General features: G+C 32.7%; 2 protein-coding genes across 5 annotated transcripts in view; both read right to left on the reverse strand.

The window, feature by feature from the left end:
* The window catches only part of CALCRL (calcitonin receptor like receptor), a 102,741-nt gene extending 95,515 nt beyond the window's left edge, over positions 1-7,226 (reverse strand). Inside the window, exon 1 of one of the 3 annotated variants that reach the window (XM_025404550.1) lies at positions 6,807-7,226. The gene's annotated coding sequence lies outside the window, so the exon portion shown is untranslated. The remainder of the gene's footprint in view (positions 1-6,806) is intronic. The other 2 variants (XM_025404551.1, XM_025404552.1) reach the window with 2 other exon arrangements.
* Positions 7,227-23,302: 16,076 nt separating this feature from the next.
* The window catches only part of TFPI (tissue factor pathway inhibitor), a 101,562-nt gene continuing 98,290 nt past the window's right edge, over positions 23,303-26,574 (reverse strand). For both annotated transcript variants that reach the window (XM_025404553.1, XM_025404554.1), the window contains exon 8: positions 23,303-26,039. In XM_025404553.1, the coding sequence (XP_025260338.1) occupies positions 25,933-26,039 (107 nt within the window). In that variant the 3' untranslated portion in view covers positions 23,303-25,932. The remainder of the gene's footprint in view (positions 26,040-26,574) is intronic.

Genomic DNA, 26,574 nt, shown 5'->3' on the forward strand with positions numbered 1-26,574 from the left:
ACGGTGAATCTGGTTGTTGTTTATTTCAGGTTTTTTTTGTGTTTTGTCAATAACTGAAGGTTTGCTATGATAATAAATATATACATATATACATATTTATTATATGTATTTGATTTATCTGATTTATCAGACATTAAAAGATCTGATTTATCAGGTTTTGTCATTTTAGAAAACACTCTAGTTAAGATATTGAGTCTTGATCTTGTGACAAGATGAAAAATAGAGTGACAGCCAGCAGTATGGATTAAGACTTTACACTTTGATTGGAACTGTCTTTACAAAACATGGAAGTGGTGGTGTTGTTGTCCAGAGTAGGAGACCTGTCTTGCTGGCCTTTGACATCTAGCATAGGGCCAGGCACCTCATAAGTACTTCTTATGAGGTACTTTTATGGACCATATTGTTTAATCCTAGTATCCCCTAATAGAAATAAATGTATAGTCATATGAGTTAAAATATAAATATTCTTTGACAGAAATAAACTATGGGATGAAAAATCAGTCTGCTTTCTTCCCCCAAATGAAATATACTGCAATATTACCAGATTTTAATTTGTTTAGAGAAAGAGCAATTTTGGCATACAGGAAAATATGCTACTCTTGACCACCTGAGGCCAGAATGTAGCTATTGGGCATATGGTTTGGAAAAAAGTGAATGTTAGGCTAAGTGAGAAAACTTAGTGGAAGGAGAGGGATACCAAAAGAGAGATGGAAGTCTATTGCCAGCTGCAGATTGTACTTACTGTATAGTTTTTCCTAAAGCCCTGAAAGTCATGCCTTCTGTTTGCTGGGAAAACTCTTGGCCATTTGTTTCTGATGTCCATGTCTGTCTTTCGAATTCTGTCCCTTACTCTCTGATCTATAAAAGTATCTGAGGTGGCTTAAAAACATTACACACACACACATATACATACACACATAAATATACACACACATATATACATACATATATATTTTTTACCTTATTTTATAAGAGTAACTGTCATGTGAATTACCTGAAACATGGGTTTTTAAACTGAGAGTTGAAGAGCTCTTAACATAGCTATCAAAAAAGAGATCCTATGAAACTCATGCAACTGTATGGAAAACGTGAGTCCCTTTGAATGTAGTTTGTTTGTTTGTTATTTATGGAAAAAAAGTTTTTGGTTTCATTACATCCTCAATGTGGGTCTTAATTTATAAAATATTGAATGATAAATTCTTAAAATGAATTATGTTAAACCAAAACCTAAATTTTTTTTTGCCCTCCTATTGCACAGGCACTCTTTTTATTTTTGAAATATAATAAATAAGAAAATACAAGTGTCTCCCATTAGGTGGCAGTAATAAGTTCCTATAATAAGAACTTTAAAAAAAAAAAGTCAAAAACAACTTGGAATCCTAAAAACTGAATTTATTGAATCCTTCTTAATGTTCTCATTTTGAGATTGTGGAGCTGCTATAATAATCAAAACTAAAATTTTCTGACAGATGTCTACATTTATTCTACTGTAGTATAGTCACACAAGTAGCAAATAAATTTGTATAAATAAGTTTACTTTTATTATCCTGTGTTAGAATAGATTCAGTTTGGATTTGGTGAATCATATCACTATTCAACTTTGCACAACTTTGGTAATGAGAGGTCTAATAATAGATAATACACAATAGTATAATGAAATATTTAGGATTTAGATTCATAATATATTTAGGATAAAACCAGAGTTTTGTCAATGAGGATTGTGCAGCTTTGGGTTTCATTGAGTTTCATGTGTAAAGAAACACACCAATTTTTGTTTAATATACCTTTTTAAATTGTTCATATGCAGGTATTTTTAAGTGTTCAAGTTCTATGAAGATAGTAATTATCAATATCAATTTTGTTAGGTTCTGGCATGTATTGTACAATGGCAAAAGGATGGTCACTCTAACATTGTAATTACAAATCACACTTGTTCACTCTTCCTGTCTTACAGATAGATTGCATTCTGTCTATTCATATGGATGTTGATTGTTTGGAATGAAATTTGCATAGAAACAAATTATGTCCTCAGTCTCATTCACAACAGACTTAAGGTGAACATAAAAATTTATTAAATATGTACTAAATGCCAAGTACTAAAAAATTTCCACGTGTTAATTCACGGATTACTTACAAAACCTTATAAAGCAGTATGATTATCACTTACACTTTATAGATGAGAAAGGGGAACTGATAAGTGGTAAATTTGGGGTTCATATGTGGATGGTCTAAATCCAAAGTGCATCACAGTGTACTTCTATAAGTACCATATACCTAAATTTCTAAAATAAATGCAGAAATTTTTTCTTAATTTATAAAGTATATTTGTATATTTGTAGAAAAGACAGAAACAAATATATCATTAAAAGTAATATTTTAAAGACATATTCACATTGACTAATAAAACATTAAACATGTTACTATAATATTGTTTCCATTACTAAGTACAAAATAAAAATCACTGTTTTGTATTGATGACATTCTTTTCTCATGATTTTAACCCTCTTTTTCTATTATAATGTTATTTATTGCTCTCTGATACTTACCAAAATTTCTATTTTTCCTTCAAATTATCCTTGGAAGAAAGGCAAAATCGAGGTGCATATGCAAAAGATCTGCATAATCATTGGTCTCAGGTTAATTAGTGAACACCATTCAAATTAACACTCATTTGTAAAATTTACGAATTCAGTAGTTGGATACAAGAAAAACTTATCTTCATTTTGGTTAATAAAACCAAACCTGTGTGCTCATGAAAATGTATTGATCCTCCATGTGACTAGGCTGTAAGGAGATGGGCACTTATAAACCATCTAGTTGGTACGTAACTAAATCATTGCAATTTAATATACCAAATGATATGCTCAAAATTCACTATAATTTTATGAGAAACATAAAAGAGCTTAAGTTAGCCTAAGTCTGAATAGAGAAATAACTACAGTTTTATGCAAAAGTTCATGGCATATTAACTTTTTTTTTTTTGAGATGGAGTCTCGCTCTGTCTCCCAGGCTGGAGTGCAGTGGCCATATTAACATTTTTTAATTCAAAAAGATATGTTCTGTGTTAAGGGAAATAAGATTTGTCTAAAAATTGGGCTTCATTCAGCAATGTTAATAAAATATAAAACTATAGCCTCAATACCATAGGGGTTATTTATGTATTCATTTTGGCTTATGCTAGGTTGAACTGGGTTAGGATTTTTGTCTTTTTAATTTTTAGTAGTGGAAAAAGTGTATAACACATTTAATTTGAACCATGAAAAAATTAAAAAATAAAACTTTTTTAACATTTCAAAAGTAAATACACTAGTTGGGCCATCTTTGCAAACAATAATATTTTGGTGTGTTAGTTTTGAATAATACTATCTCTTAAGTAAACAGACTAATTGAAGAAAAAAATGGAAGAATTGTGTTTTAGGAAAGTATTTGCAACTTACTACCTGATAATAATTCTAGTAACCTAGGAAACAGAGACCCTAACTCAGTTCACAGGCAGTGATACTATTTTATATTTTTGTAAGAAGTAAGACCTGATTGTGTCCTTAAAAATGGAATACATTTCTCCTCTTTTTTGTAATATAGCTTACTACAATTAAATTAATTTGATTTTAAGATTATTCAAATAAGGAAAAATGCAGAGATTAATTGACTTAATCTAATTCACATGGTCCATGTGAATAAATGGGAAAAGGATAGATCCATCTGGTTAGAATGCAGAGTTTATCTTGTATTTCTGGTAAGTTTTTATTTTCCACCTATTTGCATCATAATATTTTTGTATATTAAATGAGAAGATGTCTTGAAATAATTTGTAATCCAGTATGGTACATGTACTTTGTCAGAAAAATAGAACATACCTGAGAAATTGTGAATGTGTATAGTTTACCCATGGATTTGAAAACCAGATACAGATAAATGTTTTAAATAGCTGTGTACCATTTGTCTATCTTAAACGTATTCTCCAAAATTCTGAGTAAGTCAAAACTAGGATACGTTACACACTTGACTCTCATAAGAGTGTCTTTCATTAACACCATTGCAATAATAGAGCTTGTGTTTACGGTTTAATAGCTTCTCTGAATGCCAAGCATAAGATACGCAATAAAGCAAAAGATTTTAAATAACCTTTCTTGAACATATTTGTATTCTGAAAAGTTGGTACTGTAATCATGATATTTCCAAAACCAGAATTATTTGTTAAAGCTGTATTCAAGGTCATATGTAGAGTATGAAATAAATTTTGTTTACTAAATACATTTTTGATCCTTTAAAGATTATTATTGTTTTCTATAAAGATCTAGAATAATCTTTTAAAATTAAGTTACTATCAAACTTCTGCCATGTAGATAAAATTGGTAACAAAATATTTTTACAATGTTTCCAAATATGATCTAGTTAGAAATATGTAGTGATGCTATTAACTGAAATTCAGTTAGTCTTTATGTGTTTATCAAATAACTTGTCCACATTAATCTGTAAAGCAAATAACGTAATCGTTTTACCTTTATATTATTTTCAATATTTTTTTATTAAATTTTATTTCTGTTATGCATGAAAAAATAGTGTAATATGTGCAGGTGAACGTAAATGTTCTTACAAATATGCTAAGTATTGACTTCACTTAAAATTCATACATGTTCGGAGTTACCAGTGAGAAAAGCATATACATCTTGCCCATTCATTTAAAACAATTTTCAAAGTTACAGACCCAGTATTATTTTTAAAAATGTTTTTGTTATTCCAGTTTTTCAAAGTGAATGAACAGTTTCATATATTATAAAAATCTACATATTTTAACTTTTAGTATAATGCTTTGGTATGTAAGATAGAAAAAATCTTGTAACAATAACCGAAAACATTCTCTCTTTAAGAAATAGAATATTTCAGGTAAAACATATTTTAGCTCACGTTATTCACATAATGTTTCAATTCTGTGTTTAATTTTACTTATTTAGAATTGACTGAAGGCTCAATGCATTGATTTTATGATGCTACAAGGAAACATCATCTAGCAAAGTAAATTCATTTCTTTATGGCTAAAAGCATGCATTGATACTCTGACATTCTCTTATCATTAAAGAAAGCACATTTTGAACACAATAATCTGAATTTTATTTAAAACTTCCAGTTATGTCCTCAAAGATTTCCTTTGACCTTCAATGTTCATCGTCTAGTGTTTTTCAAAAGTATTTTTGGAAAACAAAGATTATAACCCATACTGTTAGTAAACTCATAAAAATTTAATCAAATTATACAAGAGAATTATGGGTTTGGGGCTGGCAATTAAACAAAAATTAAGGAAGTTTGGAGAGTTTCTCATTATAAAATATGATTGTAATATAATACCTCCTAAGAAAATAATCTGAATTTAAAATAATGTTTTAATTTTTGTTACTAAGCCATCGCATTGGGTTAGTAAATGTGTTGTTTCCACTTTCTCCCCCATTTATATAATGGTGAAAGTCACATTCTAAAAACACTCTTCCCATTTCTACACATGTGTCAGGGAACTCAGTACAATTGAAGATTGAAAAGAGAGAGAAATCAGCCATGATACCTTTAAAGAATCACAAATCTAAGAATTAATTTAAATCTTCATTATGTTGAGGAATTTGTGGAAAAATTGAGTTGTAAATTACTGAGGAGTTACTCAGGATGTTTGTAGCCTACTATTAATGTGCCAGATATGAGTGATTAAGTACAGGATGCTTCCAATGCAGGACATCTTGGAAAGTATAATTTCATTTAGGTAAGAAACTGTATAACTTAAAAATTATATCTATCAATGTCATTTAAAATTTGACATCAAACTTTCTCCAGCAACAAATTTGTGCTATATCTATACAAACAATTTGTTAAGCAGACACTAGTTTCTTAAATTGTTCAGGACAGTCTGTACCATCGGAATGAGCATTAACAGATGTTTTATCTCAACATTTCAGTAAGTTCCATCCTGGAAATTCTTTTTTAATAAGTACTTTAATTTCTTCATTTAATCATCCAATATACTTGTTTAGGAAAGCTGTCACATTTCTTTATCCACAGATATCTTGGTATCACACCCTCCTCCAAAAGCTTGCAGAGGGGAACCAGTCAAGTTGAAGTATTCTCTTAAAGATTTCAAAATTAAGAATTGTTTTAACAATCTACATTTCCTAAACTCTAGGTCTTTTCTTTGTAGCCGACACCATGATCCACATAAAGAGGAAACAGTTCAGGGTTAGCAGAAAACAGATTTAAACACATCTGGCAACAAGATACAGATATATGTGTAAATAAAGGTGAAAGGCAAATAAAAGCAAATGTAATAAATGCAAAGTGATTACTTTTCAAAACTCTGCATTGTGTTCAACCACAGAGTAAGTGAGACTCCGAGACCCATTAAGTAGCTATTCTTTCACCTCTTTCTTAGAGCTGATAACATGGAAAGTTTAAAGACCCTTCCTGGGGGAAAAATGTTTTCCAGCTGTCAAGATTCAAGCTTAGCTAATAGTAGAGCTAATTTTAAAAGGCATTGTTCTCTGATTAAGGTATTTGTTCAGAAATATGTCTTTTAATCCATTTAGATTTTTAATACTTGCTAAATTTATTTTCTAGAATACCATGGTAAACAATATTATCTAGTAGTATTAGATTTTGTATTAACTTTGGGGTAATAGGCTGTATTTTCTCTAGCATGTGAAATAAATGAGAATATGTTTCAACATTATTTCAATGCTATCTACTAAATTCTGTAATAGAAACATTGCCAAACTATATGAGAATACTACTTAGAATAAATATATTTATTTTGAATGTGCACTTACCCAGTCCAGCTCTTAAGGAAATTCTTTGTGAAATATTCTTAGGATGAAACTTTACTTTCTGAGATTCCGCAGAAGAGATTTACCCACAGGCAAGGTGGGAAAGAGTGAAAGCTTTGCAATGTGATCCTGCAATCAGGATGAGATTCAGTTAGCAGAGCTTGATGGTCCTAAAGCAGGAGGTGACACTCTGCTGGAGAGAGAGAGGTTGTTCTGAGTAGATTGTAAGTGTTGTCAGATTGTAAGTGATCAGCAGCAGAAGGGAAACATCAGAGCTTCCTGTTACATCACTCTGACCCCGCCTGCAGTTAGTGTTAGGTTACTTTCTTTCTCAAATAGCATACCCCAGGAAAGCAGCACTCCTTTCTTATTGTGAGACAAGAGCAAGAAGCAGCCTGAACAGGGAGAGATCATAGGCTGTGTGAATGCATTGTTACCAGTAAAAAGCTGGCTGGCTTTCACCTTGACTGAGTTCTGTTAGAACTTGCCAAACAAGCTACTTGTGATTTGAAGGAAATCTGAATATAGTATTCTGCTCAAAGAATCAAAGAGTTAGGCGTCTGTGTGTGTGTGTGTGTGTGCGTGTGTGTGTGTGTGTGTGTGTGTGTGTGTGTATGTGTTGAATTATAGCTTACAAAGTATCCAGGAAAAAAATATCTAACAAATCTGTGTTCATAGAACAACACAGAAAAAAAGTTAACTGCATTCATCATAATTGGTTTTGTGATTCGGCTCTTATTAATTTGGAGCTCTGCTAATTGGGTGCTCTTCCTCCATCAGTTCCTAAGTGCAGTTCCTAATCAGTTACTCAGATCAAGAAACTTTATCCTGCAGTTTTTAAATCTTTTATTTTTTCCTTTACCTTCTTCATAACATAAGAACATGAGTGTATGTGTTATAAATTCAACTTGTATATGTGTGTGTATAGAGTATTTCTTTCATAATATATAATATATCAGTATTATATTTGTCAAAATAGCCTTTGGAATAATTCATAATTTTAAAATTACTGCACACATTTACAAATATTTGGTATAATTATGTTATTTATAATATAAAAATAATTTATACCACAATATTTGTAAATCAATACAATCTTAAAGAAAATTTAGATATGTTATAAACATAATATTATAAAATAATATAAATACAAAGCATACTTTATTTCTTAGACAAAATTTCATCTCAAAGCATAATTTTTCCTGAATATGTTTAATACATCATTGGATATGATCAGGGGAAAATGTTGTAAATTTGAAATGCTTTTGTCATTTTTATAATTTGGTAAATGTATGATATGAAACAATAATTATAACCCCTGTAACCTAAACAGCACTAAAAGTCACTTAATTTATCAGGGCATAAATTTTCTCATCTATAAACTAGAAGAGATAGCTTTTATCTCTAAAGCTTTGAATTGACAGATTTCATAACATTTAGAAATAGATAAGATATGGTGAGGATCATTCAATTCTTAGTAAATTGTTAGTGTAATTCCAGGATAAAATGAGGTGCCCATACACCTTGTAGGCAAACAAAGGAGGTAAAGGCAAAATAGATTCAGGACTATCATGTTTTTAAAGCAGGGTGCTCACGTTCATATTTTTATTGTCTGAATTAGTGGAAGAAAATGTGTGTACGCTCTTTGAGTTTAAGACAAGTAAGATCAATATTGATAAAAAATTACAGACATATAAAAATAAGATATACCTTAATCTCTGTAATTATGGTTAATAGAAAAGACTTGTAAGATCTTGAGTTACACTGGTGAACTGGTTCTGATACTGTCTGGTGTGATCTCGACAAAGCTTTTTAGGCTTGGTGTTCCCATCTTGAAATTCAGCGCAAAACAAATACTAGATTTAATATGAAAGTAATAATGGGTCATGTCTTCTCATCTTCCATGCTAAGTATAATATATGAATCCTATAAAGATATTAATATATAGTTTTTGAATTTAATTAAATCATTGAAAACTAAAACTTTTCCCAATATGTTTATAAAAGCATTAATATTTTTGTCTTTCCAAAGATTCCTTCCTTCCTTCCTCCCTCTTTCTTTCTTTCTCTCTCTCTCTTTTTCTTTCTTTCTTTCTTTCTTTCTTTCTTTCTTTCTTTCTTTCTTTCTTTCTTTCTTTCTTTCTTTCTCTCTCTCTCTCTCTCTCTCTTTCTTTCTTTCTTTCTTTCTTTCTTTCTTTCTTTCTTTCTTTCTTTCTCTTTCTTTCCTTCCTTCCTTCCTTCCTTCCTTCCTTCCTTCCTTCCTTCCTTCCTTCCTTCCTTCTTCTCTTTCTTCTCTTTCTTTCTTGATGGAGTTTTTGCTCTTATTGCACAGGCTGGAGTGCAATGATGCAATCTCAGCTCACTGCAACCTCCGCTCCCAGGGTTCAAGCAATTCTCCTGCCTCAGCCTCCCGAGTAGCTGGGATTACAGGCGCCCGCCACCACACCCAGCTAACTTTTTGTATTTTTTTGTAGAGACAGGGTTTCACCATGTTGGCCAGACTGGTCTCAAACTCCTGACCTCAGGTGATTCACCCACCTTAGCCTCCCAAAGTGCTGGGATTACAGACGTGAGCCACTGCATCCGGCTAGATTCATTGATTTCATTTGCCCAATACTAGTAAGGTCTACTGAAGGAAAAAAATTCATATTTTGAGCTTATAACCTTAATCCAATGCTCTTTCTCTTCTACTCTATATCAAGTGCTATACTTTATGGGGTGTCTTAACGGAAGTTGTATTATTTATATTTAAGTTGATGGACATATGGGCCCATGGTTGTAGTCCATGAAGACTCCTTGATAAATTTTATTAATATCATCTCTAATTATTATTTAGACCTAACAGGAAAATTGCATCCTAGTAATCCTTAAGAGCTGCCATTTTATAAACTTCAGAAAAAATAAATGGAACAAGGACTTCCAGGAAAGCATTCAGGGTATTCTAAGTTATGAAGGAGCAAGTGATAAGATAGATCATAAAAACTTCTCTAATACCTACTGAAACATGAAGGCAAATGTTTGGAAAATTGTAGCAGAACTAAAAGAAAACATTTCAATAATCAATGAAGCCATTTTGAGCCAACATGGTATTATATGGATTTATGTATTATAATCTTTTTTCAGAAGACATTAAAACCACTTGCAATAATTTAATTAGTACTGACCAATTTGTATTTTGAGCTAGGTAATGTGCTAACTGTGTTTTAGTGAGATAAGTAAAAATAGAATGTTCCCTGCTATCTAGTCCTTTAATGAACAGATTGACTAGCACCTGAGAAGTCAAGGGCCAAATTCTGTGAAATTAGCAACTGATGCTGCTAACAGAGAGTCTAGATGTAATGATCCAGAGCACTGCAATAAGGTTTTCTGTAGAAGTGAGGAATGGTGTATAAGTGTAGAAATATATACATATAATGATGGACAGTCACACATTTTCATTTTAGAATCCTACATGCAGTATTTGTGCTTTTATTTGCGCTCACACATAAGGCTCACAAGCACCATTTTCTTCCAATAGGGAGCGCTGGTTACCATGTGAAATGCACATTGACTCAAAATTAGGAGGAGGCTAACTCCAAGTTTCTGGGCTACTGTTTATATTGAATATGTTAGTTAAACCGGTCCAAAATGTGGTTTGGCAAATTTAGTTTTCTACTGACTGAGCTGACCACTTATTTTGAATTCGTATGGATACTGCTTTGGAGCATAGTTCTGCCACAAGAACAAACAAAATAAAACAGAGCACTTTTACAGGAAATACATTAAGGACAGACTTTCCCTAGTGAGACTGCAAGTATAAGTCAAAAGAAAGACTTTTTAAATAATTATTATGAAGTTTTAAAAGTTATTTTTTTATGTTAATAATTCTTCTGTGTTCTTGTCTGAAAGTAATTACTTATACTTGGTGATAATTTATGCAGTCAGCAATATTATATATAACCTGCCTTATGATAAATGCACCAATAATTTGAGGAGAAACACATAAACTTTACATCAGAAGCCTATGTGTTTACAAGCTTTGCATTAAAAAACTACTTCTAGCAAGGAAATAAGTTGACCCGACCTTTTATTATTTTACTTAGCAGTTGCTGTTAGCATTTTTCAAGCTGCTTTTCAAAACAAAAATAAATTGCATTTAGTAAAAGAATCTGGATACAATGTCTGGGACATGAGAGTGAATATGCTATTATCTATTACTAAAACCAAAGGGCTGTTTTTCACTTTAATTGTGCACATAGCTATCATTTTAAAGAAGATTACAATATTCTTTTAAAAATAGGTACTATGAATGAGAATTTGGAAGATGCAGAAAACTACGTTTGAAATGAACAGTATATATATCAGGTCAGATATGCAGAAATGTATACCAGGTTAATATACAGATAAATAAAACTATTTTATAGCCTATATGTAGAGTTTTTTTAGTATTTAATAATATATTTTCTCAAGAAAGTCAAGTAACATAAAAAATAATTGGCAAAACATTTGCCTATTTTAAAAATTCTTATACCCTGATGGATTTAGATCTTCCGGGGAACTTAGTATTTTCTTACAGATATTTATGAGTGTTGGAGGGGTGGCTATTGCTAGAATAAAGTGCGAGTACTGGCTAGTGAGTTATGTCATGGACTAATTTAATGGATTTTTAAATACAACAAAATTATAAATGCTTACTTAAATGGGAGTATACAATGAACTTTCTGAGGGGAAATACCTTCAATAGGGTAATCATATGTCCTCATTTTCTGGGGCAGTCCCAATTCATAATTTCAGGCTCAAAAGTGCTCTAGTTTGAAGAAAAAAATATTATACGGTATATGGTGAACCTAGCCATACTTATCAATAGAGCAATGACAAGTAGCACATAAATACTAAGATTGTGTGAGTAATTTATTTGGGAAACCCAAATCTTCTTTCCCAGAAGAGTTTAAAATAGTTCTTACTATTTCTAGGATGGTTTCAGTTGGCATCAAAAAAGATGCCCTTTTTAATTCTGGATATGCATTTCACGTGGATTTATTCCTAAATGCCTCTTATTTGCTAAATATCAATCTTGACTGTGAAAATAAAAGGTTTATTTATATTTGTATTCAGGCATTTTGACTTAAGTAGTATTTGATTAAATGACCAATCCCTATATTTTACATAAATAATTTAATCATTAAGTTCTAAAGATGACAAATAGTATTCATATCTTTCCAGTATTAACAAACTATTTTCTTCAGCTATTATCATATTTATGTAACATATAAAAACATTAACAACTTATGTTTTTGTTTATTTTCTTTAAAAGCTTATTTTTATTTAATATCAGTCAATAATGTACAGTGAGACTTTAAATATTAACGACTCTGGAACTGTATGTAATGCATATATTGAAATATATGCTGGATTTGCCTAGGAACCCTTAACACCTTTGAGAAAGTGTCACATCTTTCCTTTTAGAGTTTTGCGGAATCTATAGTGTCATCCTGCCATCTAGTGTTAGACATTCTCAAATTACAAAAAGTTCTGTGACCAGAATAAAAATGAAATTCTATTGCTTTTTCTGTAATGAAAAAAATCTCAACAACTAGGGAAGATTTCTAAGAAAACATCCTAATGTACTTGATAAATATAGTTACAAGGGGTGGGTACTTAATGTAGACTATACAAATTAAAGCCCATATAGTCGATGGAGAATATGTATTTCATCAAATTTTAAGTGCAGAGGAAAACAATGATGTAATAGGCATTAAATCACAATGTAATTTTAAAATTATAAAATAAGATGTCATACCTTCTTTCATCTTTCTATGTAGTTATCACTCCATCTGTTTTCATGATTCAAAGCTAGAGATGGCTAGGCCAAAGAAGACTAACTCCTACGTATCTGATCAGGAATACAAATCAAATCACTGAAAACTAACAACAGAGTGATAAATGTCTCTCACATCTGATAAACAAGGCTCTCGCTATGTTAAAGCATGGAAAGCATTTGTTCTACCACTATCTGTTGGAAACAAAACCAATCATTAATTCACTATGATCCTGCTCTGGCTTAATGACTCCCACCCCGCTAACATTGCCATAGCCAGTACCAACTTGCATTTGCCACCTGGGGGCATGGGAACTGGCCCACCTAGTATGATGTAGCCCCTGCTAACACCAATGCATACTATTCTGAAGCCTAAGGGTTGTCTCACTACTGCTACTGCCATTGCCCATGCCACACATGATTCCCAGGAGACTAAAAGCCCACCCACTTGCCTTGCCCAATATTATCTCTGCCAGTACCTGAGCAAGTTGCTGGAAAGCCCCCAAATTAGCCTGTTTGCACCTGCTAACATTGATGTCCATGTATGCTAACCAGAGACCCAAGGACAGGAACACTTGGCCCACCACTGCATCCACTGGGTCCTGAGGACTGGCCCAAGTAGAGTCCCTGTTCCCAGCAAAATCTCACTACAGCCTGCAATAACAACTGCAGCCTAAGCCACTGAGGAAATCACAAACACCACTGATGTTATTTGTAGCTGAAGATATTACACAGAGACTACATTCTCAAAATCAAAGCTGAAGTGTCCTATCCAACCAATACCATAGATGTGTCTTCAGGAAAAAGTCTTCCCCTCTGAAAGCCAGTTCAATGGACAAAAATAGAGAACCCGGAAATATATTTACATATTAAACTACCATCTGGTTTTCAACCAAGGCACCAAGCACCTACATTTGGAGTGGACAACCAATTCAGTAAATAGTACCAGTATCCAGAAAACTGGATAACCATATGCAGAAGAATGAAACTAGACCCCTATCTCACATCATATACAAAAGTCAACTCAAAATGGATTAGAGACCAAAATATAAGTCTCAAAACTGTAAAACTACTAGAAAAAAATATAGGAGACACATTGATCTAGTTAAAGATTTTATGTCTAAGAAGGCACAGGTAATAAAACAAAAATAAACAAATGATACTACACTAAATAAAAAAAACTTCTGTATAGCAAAGGAAACAATCACCAGAATAAAGAAATCACCTGTTGAATGGGAGAAAATATTTGCTACCTTTTCATCTGACAAGGGAATAATAAAACAACTCAATAGCAAAAATAATAATTCAATTAACAAGTAGGTAAAGAACTTGTTGGCGAGTAGGCAAATGAATAGACATTTTCAATAGATGACATACAAATAGTCAACAGATATATTTTTTAAATTCTTATTATCACTAATCATCAGGGAAATGAAAATCAAAACCACAATGGGATATCATCTTACTCCAGTTAGAATGGTAACTATGAAAAAGACAAAACACAATAGATGTCGGTGAGAATGTGGAGGAGAAAAAAGCTTATATATTGTTGGTGGGAATGTAAATTAGCATAGCCATGAGAAAAAACAGTATGGACATTTATCAAAAAACTTAAAAACAGAACTACCATATGATCCAGCAATCCCACAGTATTCACAGGAAAGGAAATTAGTATATCAAAGAGATACCTGCACCCTATGTTTATTGCAGCACAATTCATAATAGCCAAGATATTTAATCATCATAAGTGTCCATCAATGGGTGACTAGATAAAGAAAGTTTGTTTTACCTACACAATGGAATACTACTTGGCCATAAAAAGAATGAAATCTTGTCACTTGTAGCAACATGAATGGAACCGGAAATCATTATGTTAAGTAAAATAAGCCAGGCACAAAAAGTCAAATATTGCCTGTTCTCTCTCATATGTGAAAGGTTAAAAATTTGATTTTCTGGTGATAGAGACTAGAATGATAGTTACCAGAATCTGGGAAGGGAAGGTGGGAGATTAAAAAAAACAAAGGGTTGGGTAAGGATTACAAACATACACTTAAATAGAAGGAATAGGTTCCAGTGTTCAAGGGCAAAGTAGAGTGACGAGAGTTAAGAACAATGTGTCATATCTTTTTAAATGGCTACAAGAGAGGACTTGAAATGTTGCCAACATAGGAAAATGGTAACTACTCAGGTGGTAGATACTTTAAATACCCTGACTTGATTGTTACACATTCTGTGCATGTAACAGAAGACCACATGTACCCCATAAAATGTGGGACCATTATATATCAATATTTTAACTATGTGGGAGAGGCATCAAAACAGAGTCTACTAAGAGGCTGTTGCAGGTAGACAAAACTTGCTCAGGTGCTATACTTGGATTGCTCCTGGAGCTTGGAGACCAGTGAGCAAGAAGAGAGACACAAGTGCGTACATGAGGACACAGAATGTAGGGCCATGTTGATTGGGGTAAGGAATTCGTATTTTACCCCATGTGCGAGGGGTCATATAATACAAAGCATGTTTTAGGAACATGCTGGTGGGTCTGGATGAGGTTTGGGTAAGGAGAAAAATACAAAAACTTTTTAAAGAAATTTTTTATGACTTTCTACAAAGTATTACTTGAAGTTAATATCCTCAGTTTTAATCATAGTCCCTTATATATGATACTCTTAAAATTCATTTCTCATGGCATTTTTAGATTCAGAAAATAAAAATGCTATAATTAAAATACTCTCTTTTTTGGATTAATTGTAAGGAAGCATAAAAATGAATTTGATTTTGGATTATGTCAACTATTCTACAGTCATATGTCACTAAATAATCAGGATACATTTTGAGAAATGGGTTGTTAGGGGAATTCATCATTGTGTGAACCTCATAGTGTGTACTTACACAAACCTAGATGGTATAGCCTACTACACACCTAGGCTATATGGGGCAGCCTATTGCTTCTAGGCTACAAACCTGTATAGCATGTTGCTGTACTGAATACTGAATACTGAATACTGAATAGGGCACTTATCACAAATGAAGCTTGCAGGACTAGAAGCTGTTCTGAGTGAGTGGAGAGTGAATGTGAAGGCCTAGGACATTGCTCCATACTACTGGAGACTTTATGAACAGTGTTCTCTCAGGCAACAATAAATTTATAAAATATATATATATTTTGAAACAATAAGCTAACCTTAGCTTATTGTATGTCTTTTACTCAATGTACTTTTTAATTTATAAAAAATTGAATTTGATTTTAAAAGTTTTAATTTAAATTTTTTGAACTCTTTTGTAATAACACTTAGCTTAACACAACTTAGCAAAACACAAACACGTACAGCTATACAAAATATTTTTTCTCCATAAGCTTTTTTCTGTTTTAAAAATTTATTTGTTTTTACTTTTTAAAGCTTTTGTTAAGAATGGAGACACTAACACATGCATTAGTCTAGGCCTACACAGGGTCAGGATCATCAGTATCACTTTCTTCTGTCTCCACATCCTGTCCTACTGGAAGGTCTTCAGGGGCAATAATATACATGGAGCTGTCATCTCTGATGATACACAATTCCTTCTTCCGAACTGTCCTTCTTCTGAACAGCCTGAGGATTTTTTACCCTTAACTTATTTTTTAATAAGTAGAAGGAAGACACTCTAAAATAATAATAAGCTGGGATTTAGTGACTTACCCCTATAATCCTAGCACTTTGGAAGACTGAGGCAGGAGGATTGCTTGAGGCCTGGAGTTCGAGGCAATAGTGGGACTCTGTCTCTACAAAAAAATTTTTAAAAATTGATGGTGCACATCTGTAGTCCCAGTTACTCGGAAGGCTGAAGTGGGAGGATTGCTTGAGTCCAGGAGTTCGAGGTTGCCATGAGTCATGATTGTACCACTGCACTACAGCCTGGGAAACAGAGCAAGACTCTGTCTCAAAACAACTCCAAATTGAATAAGTAAAATTGAAATACAGTAACAGTAAAATGTATAGTATAGTAAATATATAAACCCATAATTTTATTACCATTATCAAGTATTGTGTACTGCACAAAATTGTGTGCACTATTCCTTTATGTGACTGGCAGCACAGTAGGTTTAATCAGCTTCACCACAAACACGGGAGTAATCTGTCATGCTATGACATTACAACAGCTAGGAAATCATTAGGGGATAGGAATTTTTTAGCTCCATTATAAACTTATGGGCCCACTGTCATATGTGTGGTTCATTATTGACTGAAATGCAGCTCATGACAATATTTTCAAGTATTTAATATCTAGTAACACTGATAGGTTTCTGCTTTATTTTAGGGAAAGTTGGGACAGGAAAGTAGCACTGTTGAAAACCAGGATTGCTTCCAAAAATATGCTATACTTTTTAGACATTTTCTTTATTTAATTCTGTGGAGATTTTATTTCCACTTTTTAGGTAAGGGGATGGAATCTTAGTAGTTAACTGGAAATTGGTAGAACGAAACTTGACACTCTAGGTGTTGCGTTATTGAATGTGTCTTCCTTCTTTACAGCATGTTACCACCAATTTTTCATTATTTGAAAAATATCTAATTTAGTAAACTATTTCACATATTTTGGTAGATAATTATAAAACTATATGCCAAATTATATGGGTTATTGGGTCTTCAGTTAGATAATTCCACATTGAGAAAAAGAAAATAGTGAACATTAGCAAAATAGAAAAACATAATAGTTTTCAGCAAGTTCACATTAAAACATTAACAACTTACTTAGTCATTTTTCTATTTTTAATTCTGATGTCTATTCGGATCATACATTTCCACTATTATTTACATAGGAATAATGATGTAGGTTCTGAATATTTGGGAGGATGACACAAGCAATAGTGATGATCATTTTATAAACTTTTAAAACTTCTTAGAAACATAAGACATATGCAAATATTTTAAGATGAGTTTTATATAAATTTATAAATAAAAAGAACAATTTACTGATTTTTGCCCTTTTAAAATCCATGTTAGAAAAATTTTCATATTAAAAATCTGTTAGCACTTCTTAGACAATTATGTCAAAAACAAACTATTAAAAAAATTAAAAGTTATCTAATTCATATTTTTACCTGTCCCTTAATCGATCTTGTTAAAAGTACAACTACATCATATTTATGTTCATTTCTCATATACAGGATAAACTTCGTAGACAAAACTTACCTCAAATTTTCCTACTTTGACTTGTAATTGCCTAGCTTATTTGAATAACTGTTATTACAGCTCAGAGACTGTATTCTAAACCATTGAAATATTAAATAGTAAATTGTATATACCAAATGGTACCATTTTATTGAATCTTTACAATGTAGTACTGTACTAAGCCCTCTTGTATGTATGATCTCATTTACCCTCACAATCATTTTACCGACAAAGCGAGAGGATTAATGATATGAAGTCCTATTGAATTCAAATCTAAGTTGAATCCAAACCCTGTGTTCTTTATCATTATATTTGATTTGGCATTAGACTTTTCTCCAACTATAGTCTTTAAATAGTCTTCCTGTGCATCTGCCAGTTTATTAACAACCAGTGGAGATGAGAGAAACTGTGGAATGCAGTGGTTTTAAATATTTTCTCCCTAATTAAATGATTGTGTGTGTGTGTGTAGCTTGTGAAGAAGGAAAATAGTTAATAAAGACTATGTAAAGAGATAAATAAGAAATTTCCTAACATATACAGTCATTAGCTTTAGAATTTTAAATACTTTCTCATTGAACAGTGGCAGATATTTTCAATAAAAAAATGGTAATTGTTTATTTCGTCGTCTCTGGAGTAACAATTTCTTGGCAAGATGGATCATTTAGGTAGCTCACAGCTGTTCACATCTTGAAACTCTGGAAATTTCCCTAGAGTGATTTACAAATTTTGTGGAACATTCTGTTGAGAGTGGGGAATATGTTTTTAAAAAAAGACTGTTGGAAAGTCAAAGTTCTTGCTTTCTGATTCCAAAAACTGACTAACAAGAAGGAAGTAGCAGTTTCCTCTGGCTTCTAATTTGAGAGCACCTGCAGCTTAGAAAAGGAGTTCAATAAATTAGAATTATGCCCCTTGTGCAAATACAGATTAAATATGGATCAAGTCCCTAAAGACATTCAAGTTCATAATTGAGTTGGCTGATTTTATCTTATAATGAAAAAGAATAGCAAATCATCAGTAACGTTGACAGGAATGAGTTGATTTTGGCTACAATTAGGATTTGTCTAAAACTTATTAGAATAAATTGTTGATTGACATAAAACATTTTGGTACTAGAAAAATCTAATTCTAGTTAATTATTCTTAATTAAATTTGGCTTACTTTTTTAGATTAATTAAGAGACTAAATGGTCTAAAAATTATGTCAAAACTTCTCATGAGCTTGAAACGCCTTGATGAGTTAGTATAAATCAGATCCACATATATTATTTTCCCTACAATATATATAATATTGAGAAAGAAAAAGTTAATGGATTCAGAAAATGTTTTTTGATTATAAAACCCATTATTAAGGCATTCAGGAAATCCCGCAGTATGTGGGACCTCCTGTAAAGTAATTACTTGGAAGCTTCTCATAAAATCTTTTGATGTTTGGGAATTAATCAGGCACTGAAAAAGGAAATTGTAGGTATAGTCAGTTTGAAGATGTCAAGCTCCATCAGCATAGGCTATTTTTGAAGAATATAGAAGACTACTGTATATAACAACCTTATGCTAGGGGGGTTATGGATATTGCTAACTGTAGAATCTGGCCAATGTTGATTTTTGTTTTTCAGTCACAGAACATTGCTCCATTCTTTTTGGCTTAACATATGTCGGTATCAGATACTTTTAAATAGAGGCCATTGCCATAAAAATCTTAAAATTACCCAAACCAAAAAACTTGTTTATACAGCCAGTCTAGTCCAAAACATTCATTCTAAATATAAGTAAATATGGGGCCAGAGAAATTAGATGGTCAAAAAAATTCATCCACTAGGTTAGTATTGGTACTAGAAACAGTATCTCTTAGTTTATATTCTAAAACTTTTTCCCAAAGCCTCTTTCCCATCTTTCAGCAAAGCACTACACACACACAATTGAAAAATCAGTTAGTACAGACAGACTTCAAGCAAGTAAATAGCCATTTGTCATCCCTCAGACTTCTACATCCAACTGTCTTGTGGCTTCCTTCCATTACTGTCATTGAAATGTACAATTCCTTTTTATTTCTATTTCTTTGTATGTGACTTATCCCTCCACAGTCTCCTGTCCCAAGGACTTTTCTCTTCATTGCTAGTATTTGAAATTTCATGTGTGTGCAGAGGGGGTATGTTAGGTGGTTACCCTTTGTTGGGTACAACACACAATTTCAGTGAAGGGAATCTCCGTTATTCTTTTTCTGTAAGATGTCTCTCCCCTCTATTTATCTCTGCTATTTTCCAGATCCTTTTGACACTTCAAGGTAGGGCACCCGAACTAATTGTGAAAATTTACCTTTTCTATCTTCTTTTTCATTCTTATGACTTCTTCTTTCCATAGCTTAGAGATTTTTTTTAACTTTATCTTCCATTTTTTTTATTTTAAAAAACGTTTATTTCATTTTAATTACGAAGAGTTTCTTATAATCTAGTGTTATCATTGGCTTATTTCTTTGTGAATACTAATTATAGAAGTTACAATAAATAGGAAAAAATTTAGCTCCATTTATGTACTTCAATAACATATTTGAATTTTCAATATAGGATTTTTTTATCTAAAAGTCTTAAAAATCATCTTTTGTGGGATTTACTGTTGGGCACATTAGGGTTCCTGTTCTATTGTGGCTAGTACATTTTCCCTAGTGTACAGAAATGCTATTGATTTTGATACAGGAGTGCTGGGAAGGGAAGAGCATGGTCCCTTTAAATGATACCGAACGGGAGACAGTGCTGGGTTGAGCAAGGCCGGTCCCTGGCTAGGGCTTCACCCTCTGACTTGTGCCCATGAACCTAGGTGAGGACAGGCACTCCTGCCTTTGCTCCCAAATGTTGCATTTTCCAAAACCACTCTGGCCCACCACGCCCCCATCCTAGGCCTATAAAAACTGAGACCCTAGCAGGCAGATACACAAGCTTCTGGACGTTCAGAGGAGGGGATCAGCGGAAGAAGACACAAGCAGCTGGACATCGACAGGACATCAGGCGAACATGCCGGTGGAAGAGCACATGACAGACACTGGCAGGACAGCAGGCCATTGACTGGAGGAATGATGTGGAGTTTGGCAGTTTGGCGAGATCAGGAGGAGAAGAGCACGGGCTGCTAAGCAGCCAGACCCCTGGTACATCTCCCGTCTGGCTCCCACATCTGCTGAGAACTACTTCTACTCAATGAAACCTCGGACTCATTCTCCAAGCCCGCGCGTGATCTGATTCTTCCGGTATACCAAGGCAAGAAACCCTGGAATACAGAAATCCTTCCGTCCTTGTGATAAGTAAGGAGGGCTATGAGCTGGTTAACACAAGCCTACAGACGGCAAAACTAAAAGAGCAGAACTAAAAGAGCATCTTGTAACACACGCCCACTGGGGCTTCAGGAGCTCTGAACATCCCCCCCTAGTCACTGCCGTGGGGTTGGAGCCCCATGGCCTGCTTGTCTGTATGCTCTCATAGAGGTTTGCGCAGCCGGGCACTGAAGAAGCAAGCCCCTCACCCGTCACATGCCCCTATCCGGACAAGGGTACTTTTCCTGTTTCAATTTCGTATGTTGAACTTTCATATAGCAATCTTGCTAAACTCCAGTATTATTTATTTCTAATTGTTATGCTTCAGATTATCTTGAATTTTCAATTATGATAAGCATATTATATAACTAAAATATAATGTAGTATTTATATCTAATTTCTGTTCCTTGCGTTTTTGCGTTAGTTACAAATTAAGATTGCTTGAATATGTTGTATAGCACAGATAGTGGACTTTAGTGGAAATGTTCTTAAAATTTTAACACTTAGCATCATGTTATTGCATGTTTTTAGTTGCTATCCATCCTCATATTATCATGTATCTTTTTTAGTTTGCTAAAAGTTTTAATCATGAAACAAGCATTAACTTTCATTAAATGATTTGTCTTTCTCTATTGATAATAATAATTTAGCTTATATATGTTAGTATTTTTATTAAACAATAATTAAATTTGAAATATTTTACATTTACTAAAAATTATTAGTATTACTAGTTTTTCCTTTTGTCTTAGATTCCAATATGACTTGGTTATTGATCCTGTCTTTTTAAAAATTCTGATATTTTATTTATCATGGATGTTTGCTGTAATTTTAATTTTTTAAACATGTTGCATTACCATATTATTTATCTTGGTTACTGAGATTTTTTCATGTTCCCTTAAATGTTGTGCCTGAAGAGATTACGTCATTTGCCTTACTCTAGTCCCAGCCCTGCTAGTCAGATTACAAGTTTCAGATAGTGTTTACACCAGAAAGATAGTTAGGAGTGGACTTGTGAATCAACGTTGTTCAATCAGACAGTCATATTTCTCTAAACATGATGTTAGCTTCAAGGGTGACCTAAGACATTTGGGTCAATGACCGTGAAGCCAGGACTTTAACTCAATTATTTGAGGTAGGGTAATCCACAGTTTTTTAGAAGACTTTACCCTGAAAAGATGTGCACCTTAAATTCTGAAAGTCATATTGAAACCTTGTGCAACTAGAAAACAAAAGCAAAATATACTGGGCAGCAGAATCATGAGCCAAAGATAGCCTGAGTTTTATTGGCCTAATATGCTACCCTGAATCTATCTATACTCAAGTCAAATTCCTCTGGTCTTTTCAGTTTTGTGATTCAAATATATCTGTTTTATTTCAAACTGATTGGGCTAGAAATTTTATAATCTATGGCTAAATTGATGAGGAAATTATATTCATTGTCCTAATGCTACATTTTATTATAAGATTAAAGTCTCTGTCTCTCTGTCTCTCTCTCTCTCTCTCTCTCTCTCTCTCTTTTCCTGGTACAATAAATTACCATGCACCTACTATCTAAATCTTTCTTATATTTATAAGTACTCTGAGTAATTCTAACCAAGAAACTAGCTATGTGGTTGAAAGTAGTTCAGAAACTGGACCTGCAGGACCAACAAAAGCAAGGTTTTCTGTTCTACCTAGCAAAATGTGGGGAAAGTGATTAAAGTACATCCCAGCCAAAGTCCCTGAGAAAACACTTAAAGTCAGAAGTTGGAAACACTAAATAAAAATGCTAATTTGCTAAAAAACAGATAAGAGGAGGAGCAGCTGATGGAAGAATCAACAAAAGACCTAAATAGTTAGCTAGTTTAGTGTCATTGTCTTTTTTCTTCCGGTATAGAGATGGGCTAGGCCAAATACAATAGTCAGGATAAGAAGTTATGTAATGTATAGTTATATAACATATTTTTAAATATACATGTCTATATTTGTACAATTATATATGAAATGAGCGATGAAAATACATATGTAGCAGAGTAAATTTAAAATGTATAGATTGTTAGGACATAGTGTACTAATTTGTTTGACAAATAAATTATAATATATGGATGAGTACTTGTAATTAAAAGGCAACTATTAACAATTCCAATTAAAGGAAATAAAAGCAGAGTGTGGGAACAATTTTTTTTTTATCTTAAGATTCTGTACCTTTATGATAACTAATGAGCATTGAATTCTTTTTTATGTACTAAAATCGTTGCGAGTCCAACAGCCAAGTTTCATTATTCAGAATAATATATTTTACTTCTTATAATGTAAAAAATATAATCATTTGAGTGGTTTTCAGCATGATCTGTTAATTTTGAATACACAGAATGAACAAAGCAGGTAAATATATGTATATGCTGAATAATATAATTCCATATACAATTCACAGTTAGATGCATTTGATTGTGGAAAACAAAGGAAGACAATACCATAAAGGTCTTATTTCAAAACATGGTAAAAATAACGTTCACATGCATTAAACATTTCAAGCCGTCTCAGTACATGTCTTTCTTGAGTAAGTAGTGAACCAATGGACCAGTGGTTATTGTTGGAGAAAACAATTACGCAACTCACAAATGCGCTATTTATACAATCTTAGTGACTATCTACCACTTCACCCAAGCAGACTTTCCCACTTATTTGAAGCTATTGCTATCTATAAATAAACGGCAACAGGAAATGTTTCACAAGGGCCTTTGATTTCCAAAACTCTCAAATTCCACAGCAAAGACTCACTTTAAGGCAATTATTTATGTACTGAACATTTGAATCAAGATGTAATATTTTCCTTAAGTGAAAATGTAATATTTCCTTACTATTTTTTAATGATAAAATTTGTATACCACAGTAGAAAAGGATTTGTAATTATATGTTAGTACTTTTGATATTCCATATTGAAACACAGTAAGTCTGTAGCTGGCATCTTCTCTACCCTGACTTCACATGAATGGCCTGGAGGGGATCATATTTTTAAACAGGAAATCAGTGTGAATTAGCTGAGTAATTAACATTCAGTGTACAGTGAGCATTCTTAACTAAATCAAAGTAGTCATGAAAGAAAGTACTGTAGGTAAACCCAAAAATATACATCAAAATTAAATGGTGAGGTTGAAGGTTGTAGTTAAGTACCAACTAGTGTGAGTTCTGGGAGCATTTTGAAAGGGTGGAGGAATGTACTAAATTTCTGAGGAATTAATACTGATGGGAAGGATTCAGTAAAGAGTAAAAATGGGGACATTGTGGTTTATATCTGTAATCCAGCACTTTGGGAGGCTGGGGCTGGAAGATTGCTTGAGCCCAGGTGTTCAAGACAAGCCTGGGTAACATGGGGAAACTCATCTCTACAAAAATTACATAAATTAGCTGGTGTGGTGGCCTGCACCTGTAGTCCCAGCTAGGTGGGAGGTTTCAGTGACCCGTGATTGCACCACTGCACTCCAGCCTGGGTGACAGAGTGGGACCCTGTCTAAGAAAACATAACAAAACAAAAGGAAAAAAAAAAAAAGTAAAGAAAAAAGCCTAGGTATTGGGTGAATTTTTTTGAAAAAAAAAAAAAGCATAAGGATTTGGAGACTGTTTAGATGTGGTATATGAGGGAAAACAAGAAATCTAAACTGAGTTCAAAATTTCAATCCTGAAGAACAGGCAGAATTATACTATCATTGTTAGTGAGAAGTCATGAATCTATACTAGATAAATGAAGTGGTTGTTTCTAAATCAGTTCCGATTCAAATGTCAAATTTGAGGTGAACACTACAGAAAATGACATGTCTTGGAGGTTGTTGAGGTTGTTGAGATACCAGACTGCACATGGCTCAGCAATAAATGAAAGATGTAGGTCTGGATATAGTGAATTAACTCCAGTGAAATATTAAATCCCCAAGAGTGACTAGCACATGAATTTTCTAGTAGACTCTTCCTTGCTGATAATTTTCTCTTCAACAGAAATAACCTACTTTTTTAAAGCATGAATTGTTAGTTGCATTGTGTGCAAATCCTAATGATAACGGAATAGATTTCAGAAGGTTTAAATATTTTTGTTATTTTTAGCAAGAGAAAATATTGGGAAGCATAGTATTAGGAAGTACATATAAATAATTCCCTTTCGATTGCCATAAAACTTATTGTTTCCATAAAGCTTCTCCTTATCATGAGTTGTATTTGATACACAATTATTCAATCATCTTGACTGATAGAATGGGCTACGGTCAAACAAAAAGAAAGTGAAACCAATCCAAATCAGGCAGGCACATGATGCAGAGTTGACTGTTCAAAGACAATTTAGCTCAATATTGATGGAAGTACTGGTTAGTACAAAAGGAGAAAATCTATGTCTAAGGAGGGAAGCACATAATAGAATTTTGTTATTACCAGTCTTTTCAAATACACAATTGAATAATCTTTATCAGAAGCAGGTGTTTGTCACCATTTTATATGTGAAACTCAAGAAGTTCTTGATTTTTTGAGAGCTATATTCCTTAATCTGCTTACAGACTATAAAGGAGATAATCATTTACATGATCGTATCCTCAAACAAATGGTCGCCAAATGGAAACAAAGGACTGATTTGATGTAGCCAGTAGTATGATAAGCTGTAGTAAAATGCAAATACAGAAGGATCCAGAGAATAAGTAATTTCCCAGTAGCCAGTTGATAAATTACAGACATAGAATAAGCAATTTAACAAGATTAGAAAAGCAGCTCTGATACAAATGTGTTGATAACAAGTACAATAAGCATAGAAAATTTAATGAACATATTAATTAAAAGCATTTTAGTAGAAGAAAAAATAGAAAATCATAGCAAAACATTTCGTATAAAATATTTAGTAGAATTAATGTTATATTGCTATAACGAATTCACATATTTTTAACAAAAACTTCTTCATATGCTATTTTCACTCTCTGCTTCTTTCTTTTTCTTTTGGTTTTAATTAGGCCTCCTTTTGATATTCTTTGGATGAAACCTATAAGAGGAAGAGGAATAAGTTAATGTGTGATAAAATAACACAATGAAACATTTTATCTAAAATCCTCTCGAAGTATCTTTCAATATTTAAATCCAAAAGATGTTATTGATTTAAAAGCCTTTAATTTGTCCATGTATTCGTGTAGAACAATCTATTTTTAAGGAAGTTACTTTGCATATATGAGTTAGTAAAAATGGATAAGCATGCCGTTCATTTTTATTATTCATTCATCTTCTGTTACAAATCCATGCTTGCTTTATTTTTAAAAAGTAGACATATGGCTGTATCTGGTTGATTAAATTACAGGTAGTTTGTATTTGCATTTTTATACTCTTCTTAGTATTTTATAAACATGCATTACTTTTATATTCAGAAGACATTAATAAATATGTTAAAATTTTGTGTATTACAAGAAAACTTAAAGCCATTTTGGTATAGTCTTTTAAAGTGAATGCTTAGTATTTGAACATTAAAAGAATAAAATGTTTAATTTGGTTTAAATTGATTCTTTTTCTATGAGGACATTAAAGGA

This window comes from Theropithecus gelada, chromosome 12 (assembly GCF_003255815.1).
Source record: "Theropithecus gelada isolate Dixy chromosome 12, Tgel_1.0, whole genome shotgun sequence".
Classification (NCBI taxonomy): domain Eukaryota; kingdom Metazoa; phylum Chordata; class Mammalia; order Primates; family Cercopithecidae; genus Theropithecus; species Theropithecus gelada.